Here is a 12596-nt window from a genome sequence, read left to right as displayed (position 1 = left end):
ATGTAATTTTGTTTAAATGTGATTGACATATTTTTGAAAGATTTATTACATTTGTCAATTTTAGAAAATATTACAAATTAAATTTCAACTGTTTCTATAAAAATTCAGAGGGTCCCTAATTCTTGATCGAATATAATCAATGAAATAGTATGATGAGGGGTACCTTGATAGAAGGTACTATGAGTAGTAGAAATGCTGGTGAGGTTTGAAATTGATATCTAATTCATGCCTTCAAAGTTCTTATAAAGCTCTTCAAAATAGGCAGGAGAGGGGTCTCCGATGGGCCCATCCGTGGTGGTAGGCTGGTGGTCTCCGAGATCCTGCAGGGAACACTATCACCCTCGGGGGTGGTCCTGAGGGGGTGCCTCCAATGCCCAAGTCAGTATAAATGTATAGTATAAATGTGTTTAGTTTAAAGAGAGAGAGAATGTATGTCTTTTATTTTTAGCCAATATGGTCAAAAATTACTTACCTACAAATGAAGGAGGCATCCCTAACTCTAGTGGGCTAATATATTTGAGTTTGAGCCTTAATGATAAAACATATAAAATAGGAGGCGTATTTTATGTACAAACATCAATAAATTTACCTATTTTATAATCTAAACGCTAAACCTACTAGAAAAATCGTTCAAATATAAATTTAAAAAAAAGATGCCATTTATAGTTAAAGTAGCTAGATTAACCTGTCCCACAATTTACGTTGAAAACATAGATTTGAAATTGAGCTCTATTTAACACAATTACTGTTGAGTATATAATTAACTGCAATTGACACAATTTGTAAACACATGCGGCAAGAATAAAATAAAAAAATATTTTACAATAATAGATACAGTAAAATAGACCAATTTTTTCTAAAGTTAAAAAACTCATCATCATCATCATACGCAGTTTATCTCGCACATAGAAAAACTATAATCAGATCTGGGGAGGGAAGGAAGACGACAACTAATACCCATAAAGAAGAGTGAGGTCAAAGAGTCCCCCAGCTCAAGAAAGATCTTCAAAGGGCGTGACAACGAGCAACTATTTGCAAAGCCTGCAACTTATACACACTATGATCAATACTAATAATTAAAGGAAATAAAAATAAATATACAATAAAAATATAAAATAAACTCAAAACTTAAAATAAAATAAAAATAGGGATAAAAAATAAAATAAAAATAAAAAGGTAAAAAAAATAAAATCAGAAAAAGAGCAATATGCAAACGACTAAGAACAAAGACAACAAATGTAACTATTCGGACTCAGAAATCTAAAATTAAAAAACTAAAAACATTTGATATGAGATATACAATTGATTACATTTTTTGTCATTTTGTTTAAAGAAAAAAAATTATATTTTAATATCTAGTCTCATTTAAAATTTATTGTAATAAAATACTTTTATATTCTTACCATTACTACTTCAAAGTATAACTATTAATATAAAATAGACCAATTATTTTCAACTAATTATTCCACAAAAGCAAAAAGATTACTATCAACATCGCCTACATTAGAATTAAGATGAACAATTAAGACAAGACAAGCAAATTGGACCCATAATTCATAATTCCTCTCCCTAATGCCCGACTTCAAAAATTCAAAGCGAAGTGCAACGAGTCGGTTCTTCAAATCTTAATTTCTCCTTTTTCGTCTAATCTTTTCCCTAACAGTTTGTTAAGCTTTTCATCCATGTTGAACTTGTGTGCTTCAAATTGATCCAATTTTTTTTTATTTTGACTATCTTTCCATAAATATCTTCACATACTTTTATATTGTTGTTGTTGTCATTTATAGCATATAATAGTTTAGGGAATTAATAATTAATTAAATCAAATAAATTAATTAATTTATTAATTAAGTTAAATATCCTAATATTGCAAATTTGTTATTTGTGCAAAAGTATTTTTGTGGATCTTTAAAAGACTCGCGGATCGCGAGATTTCAAGACAAGTTTCTATTTTGGAAATTGTTCAGGTTGCGGCTCGCGACTTTGGTGAATTGGTCGCGACCCGCTACTTTCGTGCTGGTTTTTGCAATGTTCGTTTTATTCGGTTTTGTTAGTTATGTAATAACTACATACTGTTAATATGATTATATTAATTGAATAATTGGGATGAATTGATTTAATATTGACATTGATTCGTGAATCGATGTTGCGGTTCATGAAGTGACGTATTACTTCATGAACGGTTGTATGCTTTTCAATAAATATAGAAGATATGTGTAAGTTATTTCTTACATGAGATACACATGGAATATACATGTGATTTCTGAATTTCTTATCCTCTCTAAGAGAACTTGCAATTCTCAATTGTAAATTTCCATTTTCTTCTTCCACTTAGTGAATTCCTTGTGCTAGGAATTTAGTGAATTCTTTTTATCTCAGAACATATTTCCGGTTTATATTCCCTAACATCGTAGTAGGGAGGATATGATCTTTTAGGATAGAGAATCTCGCCTAGAATTTATATCAAGTCACATGCAAAATCTTCTTATTACTATGTTCGATGTATGGTGATTTCCGATGGTAAAATTTACATTTGGTGTATATTAAATAAAGGTTTAAACTTGTCATATATTTTTGTTACCTACTAAGTTTACGTAACTTTACTTTATATGTTTGATTAATACTTTAAATTCACATGTAAAAACACTTGTTACCATCCTTTTCTCCGCTCAAAAAACGAACATTCACCATTCTTTACAAATAATCCAACCAGACATTAATAATGAAACCTTATAAAGTAAAAAAAAAAAAGAAAAAAAAAATTGAGCTTACTTAAAGGCTAATGAGGACAACAATAAAACTTTTCTCCAACTTTAGGATACTTCTTCACTGTCGGTGGCTGGGTGGGATGGTTTATTGTGAAGGTTGGGGACACATTGAAAAATTTTTTTTTCTACTTTTTTTTTGGTTTAGATTTTTTAATTATTTTAAAAGATTTTTTTGATAAAGTTGAGACCTTTAAAATTAAAATTGTTAATGTTGTGACAATTTGTCATATGATTATCTCATGGGATCCACTCGCATAGATACACCCACGGGGCACCATTGGACTGGAGCCAGGGCCGACCCTGAGATTTTAAGGGCCAAGGGCGAAAATTAAATTATGGGCCTTAATTATAAAATATATATTTAGATTACAAAATTAATAATATAAAAAAAATGTTCCACGCTAATAATAGAGCTCGATATTATCCGCTTTTTGTTTGATAATCATGTATTTATAATTTAATAGTTAGTAAATAAGGTAACAATTATCATTAATAACACTTTGGCTTAGTGGTTAAATGCACAATTCAATCACATAAGATCTCAAGTTTGATGCATATGAAGAAAAAATTTATTTACATTTTTATGGGCCTTGGGCGCAAGCCCTTCTTGCCCTTGCTTAGGGTCGACCCTGACTGAAGCCCTCAAACACATGAGTAATAAGTGTTGACTTACATAAATACTATTTGATAATATTCGCTTTTTCTAATATCATATGATATTAGAAGGATTAGCCAACAAAAATTTTGAAATTAATTAGTAGTAAACTTGGTGCCATAAAAAATGTGTACAAACATACAAAACGTGGTAGTGTGATTGGGATTGAAGAAACAAACGTGAATGATGAAATTCCCTTGTAAACATTACTGTCTTCACACTCTTATTGTTTAATTATAAATGAACCATCCTTCTTCTGAACTAACTCGACCATTTTATTACATCCAATTTGGGTTTATAAATTTGTAGTTTGTAAAAATTTCATCAAACACAACATGGAGCTAAACAGCAAATTCATCATCACCTGCACTACTTTCTTGTACATAATTTTTTCTTTTTTATGGAAGACCAAACGTTCAACAACATCTGCGCTTCCGCCATCGCCACCACGACTTCCTATTATCGGCCACCTCCACCTTGTTACTTACATGCCACACCATTCTTTCTCCGAACTCGCCAAATTGCATGGCCCAATCATGTATCTTCAACTAGGCCAAATCCCAACTGTTGTAATATCATCAGCCCGGCTAGCCCGAGAAATCCTCAAGGTCAGTGACGAACCCATGTTCCCTTTATTGTAAATAGGTTTAAAAACCTTTATTATAAATTTTCAATATATATATATATATATATATATATATATATATATATATATATATATATATATATATATATATATATATATATATATATTGTATTGGAATGTTTTGATAGACCATATAAGATCTTTGAGAATTTTTTCTAAGTATCAACTCATTCAAAAGTTTAATTTAAAGTCAAATGGTATATATGTTAATATGTTATATAATACTCTCTCTTATTCTTCTTAGGAGTCCCATTTGACTTTTAACGGATTTTAAGGTGGGTCAAAATGAGATCCTAAGGGTAGGAGAGAGAGTAATATTATGGGTTTTTAATGAAAGGATTATAAACTTAATAATTCCCTCCAATTTCAAGCAATTTGTACCCCAATTAAAATGGTGAATTTTTTTTACCTCCAAAAGTCTGAACTTTTTATTAGTTCAAGACTAAAATTACATAGATCATCTACTAAAAACCAAAAGTACATAAATAAGTCCTACAAGTACAATAATTTTTTGAAATTACATAAATTTGTCCGACTAATAAAGAAAATTACATAGATCGATTACTTAATCTCAGATAGCTTTCTCAATTCTTCGACAGCTTCAGTGTAGTTGCAGTCTTTACTGATCATGTGAGTGTGGATTTTTTTGCGATCATTGACTTTAGATTTTCCACATTACCAAAAATGATGCATTACCATTTTCATAAATAGCCACCGAATTGTAACAACCAAATTTTCAATTTCAATAATTTCATCACATTACCCAATTTCATTTTAAAACCCAAAAAATAATGTCAAAAAAAAAAGAAAGCAAAAACTGCCGCCAAGGATAGCACACCAAAATTAAAGACTGGCGCCAGCACAGCAACAGAAAGACAGAAGACAAACAACAAAATTAAAATCAAAGTGCCAAAAAATTCCAGAAACTAAAATTGGGCGCCAAATATGAAATGCTCACACCAAAATCTCAAGCCTAAAATAGAAGCAATAAATACTCCAAATACCTCATTAATTACACATACACCAACCTAAAAAATGGCTCCTTAAAAAAATCTAAGTACTCAACAAAGAACTGTTGTCTGTATTAAATAAAAAAAAGGTAAACCAGTGCTAGGTACAATTAATGCACTTGGCACAGAATTTCAAGTGTGTAGGAAAACAATCACACGTTTATGGAATGAAGTGAAGAAGCAGATGATGAATAACAACACAATCATCAACCTCAACAGCAAGAGAGTTGGCAGACAAGCACCAAATAAAATCCATTTTGATGAAAAGTTCAAGGCCATCAAATATGAACTAAAGTGCACTCAGCATTCAGTAGTAAAGCAGATGGAGGTGTCACATAGAACAGTGTGTAGGTGGAAGAAGAACAAAGTCATAAGAAAGCACACAAACGCAATCAAACCCACTTTGAATGAAAACAACAAACTACACAGGTTAAGTTTTTCATTATCTAAGTGTGAATATGATGAACAAAATGATGCATTCAAGTAGATGAAAAACATTTCTATCTAACCCGGGAGACACAAACTTATTATCTAACTCCGGGTAAAGTAGAACCACATAGAGAGTGTCAATCTAAAAGGTTCATTCCCAATATCATGTTCATGTGTGTTGTTGCAAAGCCAATATTTACAACTAATGGTGATGTATTTTTTGATCATGATAGGAATATGACCTTTTATTACTCAGGAGCCTGTAAAAAGAAGCTCCAAGAATAGGAAGAGGGGGGAGTTGGAAACAAAGCCAATACAATCAATAACAAAAGAGCACATTAGAGCAATGCTTATAACTAATGTGCTACCAACCATAAGAGCAAAATGGCCACAAGGATTGTCAAAGCACATTTACATTCAAAAAGATAATGCCAAGCCACACATAGCACATAATGACAAAGAGTTTTTGGAGGAGGCAATGAAAGATGGGTTTTATATACAATTAGTACAACAACCTCCAAATTCTCCTGACATGAATGTACTAGATCTAGGTTTTTTTAAATCAATTCAGGCTTTGCAATATCAAAAAGCTGCATACAATGTAACACAGTTACTTAGGGCTGTGAATAATGCATTTGAAAATCTAAGTTCACAACATTTAAGGTTTGTGTTCATCACTTTACAAGCATGCATGATAGAGGTTATGAAAAGACAAAGGGGATTTGATTATCACATTCCTCACATGAACAAAACCAAGGCAGTAAGGGAAGGCACTTTACCAGACTATCTAAGTGTGGATAAATAATTGGTTGTTGATTCACTTCAACATTTAATCACGAAGCTAAGTTCAGAAACAATAAATCAATTGGTGGAACTGATTGGGTATACAGGGGTATTGAACAAGGGACTGTGCAAGTGAATGGCATTGTTGACATGGGAAAAACAAGTCAAGTGTCTGATCAACATGACCAAAAACAACACTGATGGAAAAGGGGAGCTAATTTTGGGCCATATGAAAGAATATCAGGTTTTTTTGGGTAGGTACTAGTAACAAACACAGCAAAAACCAATTTCAACAAAAGCACTCTCAGGTAACCAACACATCAACAAGTAACCTTTTTTGGGAGGATCAAAGCAAAAAGTAACAACAATACAAAACCAGCACATCAACAAGAACACAACAACATTTTTTTTTGGGAACAAGTATAGCATCTCAACAACACAGCACTAACATGGGATTTTAGACATATTTTCGGATCTTAAACATGGGATGTTTTCAGTACTCTCAGGTATAGTAACCAACACAACAACAAGTTTCAAGTTTGAATCCTTTTGATTTTAGACATATTTTCGGATCTTAAACATGGGATGTTTCAGATCTAAACAACACATTAAAAACTTTATATTGTTTACAATGAAACATTTGTACTCATATTTACATTGTTGAAAAAATTGGTTGTTTTCAGTACTCTCAGGTAGAGTTTTTTTTTTTCAAATCATTGATAAAAAATTCGAGCATCTATGCGCTTTAAATGTTGGAAATAATTTAAACCCTGTTTGTTCGATTTATGGTGGCTAAAAACTGCTCTCACTTACAGATCACAGAGCAATAGGAAAAAATGCATCAAAAAAACGTTTAACTAAAAAAATCATCACCAGTCAATACCAACATGCAACCACAAGAACATAAACTCACTTGAGAAAAGACCAAGCTTATCAAGCCAATCCTCTTCTTCACAATCAGTATTTGAAAAAACAGCATTAATGGAAGAATATTCACGATCAGCCCACAAATCAACCTCAGGTGTGTAAATGGGTTCACCCTCAAAGTCAAGTTCTCTTCCCCACCTTAAATCCGTCTCAACAAAAGCTGAGTCATCAGCATAGTAATCAAAATATTCTTCCTCAAACAACTTCAGACCAGATCTAGGGCTTTCATCATCAAACCCCTTCAACTCAATATTTGTAGGCGATTTCAAAGGGGATTTAGGGATTCTCAGAGGTAAAGAATTAAGCGAGTTAGGGTTTTTGGGTGAGTTCAACGGTGAGTTAGGGTTCTTTAGGGGTGATTTCAAAGGCGACTTAAGATTTTCCATGAGAAGAAGGAGAAGAACACTAAAGCATAAAAGAAGAGGGAGAAGAACACAAGTGAGATGAAGAAGACACAACTCAGATCTAGGGTTCTTAGAGGAATATAGAGAGGGAGGAATAAAGAGATGAAGAAAAAACAATCCAGATCTAGAATTCTTAAAGGAAGAACACGAAAGCACAAATGAGAATGGGTAAGGTTTAGGGTTAAAAAGGGAGGGAATGGTTAATGTGTGGGTAGAGTAATTAGGTTTAAAGTTGTTTTGATTAGTGAAATGAGGGGTCAATTAATATGGGTAAGTGATGGTATAATTGAAAATAACATAAACCCACTAAGGGCATAAAGGTCAAAAAACCATACTCAAAATAAAAATGGGATAATTAGTGTGACTTGACCATAAAAGGAAATGGGACACATAAGAAGAATAGGAGGGAGTATATCATACCCTTTCGCTACTTTGAGATAGAAATATGGATGCATCTTATGTCTCATCATACATGATGCTAAATATTCCAATTGAAATAAGAGTTGGATAAGCTAAATTAAACTCGTTAACCTTCTTATGACATGTTTGGTTTTAATACCATAACAAACTCAACCAAAAGTAAAGTTCAAGTTAATACTTGAAACCCACGGATATCTTATTATATATTTCCTTCATTCTGAAATACTTGCTATATTACAATTACTAACACTATTTATCGTTTATGCTTATTTTATACTTCATATTGCGGCTAATGTGTAAAAAAAATATACTCAAGTTGATCTTGTTTGAATTGTATGATGACATACTTTTATAATATTTACTTTTTATAACATGTAGATGTCAAATAGAATTGCGTACAAAGTTAAATATAACAACTTTAATGAAACAGAGTAATTACTATTTATTTGTACTTGCTCTAATAGTTTTGTGGGTCCATGAAGGTGCATGATCGTGTGTTCTGCAACCGTCCACAGATCATAGCAGCTGAATACCTTTCTTTTGGATGTTCTGATATTACTTTCTCCTCTTACGGACCTTACTGGCGTCAAGCAAGAAAGATTTGTGTTACTGAGTTATTGTGTCCATCTCGTATCAACTCGTTCCAATTTATCCGAGCTCAAGAGATAGCTCAACTCTTATTTACTGTGTCAACTCACTCCGAGTTTGAACTTGACTTAAGTGAGTTGTTGATGAGGTTGACAAATGATGTGCTTTGCCGAGTTGCGTTCGGGAAGAGGTTTATGGGTGAGTCAACTCAACGATTTGGTAAGGAAGGGAAGAGTTTGGCGGGTGTTTTAGTAGAAACACAGGAATTGTTGGGTGGGTTTTGTGTAGGAGATTTCTTTCCGAGTTGGAGTTGGGTCAGCTCAGTGAGTGGATTCAAGAAAAGATTGGAAATGAATTTGGAAGATTTAAGAGGTGTTTGTGATGAAATAATAAAAGATCATTTAAAGAAAAAGAATGAGAAAAAAACAGAAGATTTTGTTGATGTGTTGCTGAGGGTGCAAAATCAGAAAGACTTGAAAGTGCCCATTACTCATGACAATCTCAAAGCTCTTGTCTTAGTAACCTCTCTTCTCTTTTATTTCCTTAGTTATACTTCCTCCATTTTAAAATAGTCGTATTTGATTATGACATATTTTTAAAAAATGTCTCTATCAGTAGTAAGTGTAGTTTAACGGATAAAATATTATACTAACTTCCTAGTATACCTATCAAATTTTGATCTAATCCGACCAACTTAATCCCCATTCCCCACAGACTCAATTTGCTTTTTAAAATCTAGTAAATGTTTCAATTTTAATCAATATTTTTTAATTGTAACTATAATTTGATCTATTTTAATATTTGAGTTTAATTAATCTTCTACTATTATGACTTGAAAAATTGTTTTTAGCTCAATATAATAAGGAAATGAAAATTTTTCATTATATTTTTGGCCATTTTATAGGGATTAGAATAAAGTAATAATAAATCTATAACCCGTTAGATTAAACTCGACCAATTGAAAATTGACCTGACCGACTAATTTGATAGGTCTTCTTGCTATATCACACTTTTTACGCAATTTAATGTGTTATTTTGATTCTATCTTATACTTTTTATTTATATCTTATACTACATATCACTAAAATTTATAAAAATATATTTGTGATTCGAAAATTAAACAAGATCTAAGTTGAATCATGAATGATATATCAAATCTATAACTATTACTAAAATAAAATACTACTGACATTATCACCTTTTATAATTGTTTACATGTCACTTTCTTATGAAAAGTTTTTCCTCTAAAATGCAATGATGATGTCATTGTTATTATGATGATCTTTGACTTTACTATTTTCGAATTTTGAGTATAATAATTTATATTGATCATTTTTTTTACTTTTTAGGTAACATCATTTGATGTATTAGAAAAATATATACTACATATTATATTTATTTCAATTATTTATAAAATCTTTTCAATTTTATTTATTAAATGGGTACTATTTAATATATTGGATATTTTAAAATGGTTAAAACATAATATACTTTTATTAGAATTTGGTTTTGTTATTTATACTCTTGGTTACTTAAATTCGAAGCTTAATTCTATTATGATTTATGTTGTGACTATCTTTATATAAGTCACTTATATTTATTATGAGAAAAATAATATCTTTTTCGTTTGAACTATTATAAAATAATTTTACATATATCTATGTTTTTATATTTGATTTTAACAGGTGCTATTAATAGTAGTAATATTTAATATAATTAATGTAATAGTTATTTTTGTCAGCAAAAATTGGTATGTTATTTTCTATTAAAAAACTCATAAGTTCGTAATTTATACTCCAGGTACGAACCATTTGCTCTTTTATTCAAAATAAAAAAAGAAAAGTATGAATATAATTATATTAAATGTATTATAAATTTTTTATCTTTTGTTGTAATTTTTATTTGTCGTGAATTAAATTTTCACAATCACATGCTCACAATACAAAATATGATACAATATACGTAATGTATACAACTGTTGAAAGTAAAATGAAATATAACTATAATGTAAAATTTATTTCTTAAAATTTTAATTTCTTAGTTTATACAAATATGTCAGACAATTTAATAAAGTCGTGCAAGTAATATCTAGTAATTAATATAACAAAGTATTTTAGAACACATATAATATCTTTCTAATAGATTATTTATACTTCTCTCATCTGATTGAATTCAATATAATTAGCAAAAATTTGTTGCATTTTAGCTATATTACATTAAAGTATTATTGTCATTCATAACAATTAATAGAAGTATCGTTACCAACAAAAAAAAAATTATTAAAAGTTAATCAAATTTGATGATGAAAATTATACATTCAATTATTTAAACAATTTAAAATAAGTATCAACAGGATTTTAATTTAGAAATAAGGCGAGTTTCATATTGGAGAATTTTTTTTTTAAGTCACTAGAATTAGACATTTATAATTTAATGAAGATTTGCGATATCCTTTAATATTGTTTTTGTATTAAATCTAGTATTTTCTAATTTAAGAAAATTGCAACAAAATTTTCAAAATTAATTTAAAAACAAAAATAATTTTCTAAAGAACCCCATGCGTCACGTTGAAAAATTAAGATTTTTAATTTTAAAAATCCCACCTTTTGCTCTTTGTCTTTTAAAAATCCTACCTTTTGATTATTTTTTAAAAATCCGACCTTTATATTGCGTTTTCTTTTAAAGTAATGACCTCATTAAGTTACTTGCAAAATTCAGCAATAAACAAATTAAGAACCAAAAGGTTAGAGGTCGAATTTTTAAAAAATAATCAAAAAGCGAGATTTTTAAAAGACAACGAGCAAAAGGTGAAATTTTTAAAATTAAATTTTCCTTATTTTTAAAGTAATTTTTTAATAATTTGGATTAAAATATTATAGGTTTTAAATTTAAGGTTATCATAATGAATATTCATGGAAAATCATAGAAGTAATCGTTGATATTTGGAAGTATTGTTAAGGTAGTGAGAATATTATTTTATTAATTAATAAAATTAATGAAAAAATATGGAAATCATAAACATGTAGAAAAACATATAAAGTTAGTGCAAAACATATATGAACCAAAAGCATTATAAAATTGTTAAAATAAAGTCGGCGGGAAGTATGAAAAAACCATAAACATTTAAAACATGTTAAAACTTAAAAAGGCTAATTATGTAAAAATAAAACCGATATAAAAGATCAATTGAAACGATCTAAAATGAGAAATTAGAAACTTCAAAAGAAAACGGAGTACAGTTTTCGTACTTTAACTGACTTTTTCTAGGGTTATCATCGGATAAAACAGGACATGTTTGTGGCTGGAACAGACACAACATCGTCGACATTAGAATGGGCAATGATAGAGTTAGCTAGACATCCACAAGTGATGAAAAAAGCACAAGAAGAAGTAAGAAGCATCTCATCACAAACAGGACATATTGATGAAAGTCATTTACAAAGCCTTCATTACTTGAAAGTAGTCATTAAGGAAGCAATGCGTCTTCACCCACCTGTTCCACTTCTAGTCCCTAGAGAATCAATGGAACGATGTGTTATCGATGGCTATGAGATACCCGCAAAAGCTCGAGTCTTGATCAACACTTTCTCGATTGGTCGGGATCCAAACTCTTGGGATAATCCTCTACGATTCAACCCAGAAAGATTCATGAAAGGTGATCAGATGATGACCGAGTTCAAGGACGATGATTTTAGGTTCCTACCATTTGGGGAAGGCAGGAGAGGATGTCCTGGTTATTCATTAGGGTTAGCAACAATAGAGCTCACACTAGCTAGGCTACTATATCATTTTGATTGGAAATTACCAGCTCGGGTTGATGCTGATAAAATGGACCTCACAGAGATTTTCGGGTTGGCTACTCGAAAGAAAACACCACTAGTTCTCATTCCGACACTTAACAAGGCTTTTCCGATTAAGGAAGACAGTGATCTCAATCAAAATTTTGTTACTTCAGTGTAAGAGTTG

General features: G+C 30.5%; 1 protein-coding gene across 1 annotated transcript; it reads left to right on the top strand.

The window, feature by feature from the left end:
* The first annotated feature begins 149 nt into the window (after positions 1-149).
* On the top strand, positions 150-12590 carry LOC130808578 (tryptamine 5-hydroxylase-like). Its single transcript, XM_057674035.1, has 7 exons — positions 150-203; positions 302-378; positions 1916-2030; positions 2437-2502; positions 3831-4031; positions 8525-9148; positions 11919-12590. The coding sequence occupies exons 1-7, from the start codon at positions 150-152 to the stop codon at positions 12588-12590; spliced, it is 1809 nt and encodes a 602-aa protein (XP_057530018.1).
* The last annotated feature ends 6 nt before the right edge of the window (positions 12591-12596 follow it).

Source organism: Amaranthus tricolor, chromosome 3, assembly GCF_026212465.1.
Source record: "Amaranthus tricolor cultivar Red isolate AtriRed21 chromosome 3, ASM2621246v1, whole genome shotgun sequence".
Taxonomy (NCBI): domain Eukaryota; kingdom Viridiplantae; phylum Streptophyta; class Magnoliopsida; order Caryophyllales; family Amaranthaceae; genus Amaranthus; species Amaranthus tricolor.
This window is presented reverse-complemented; position numbering and strand designations above follow the sequence as displayed.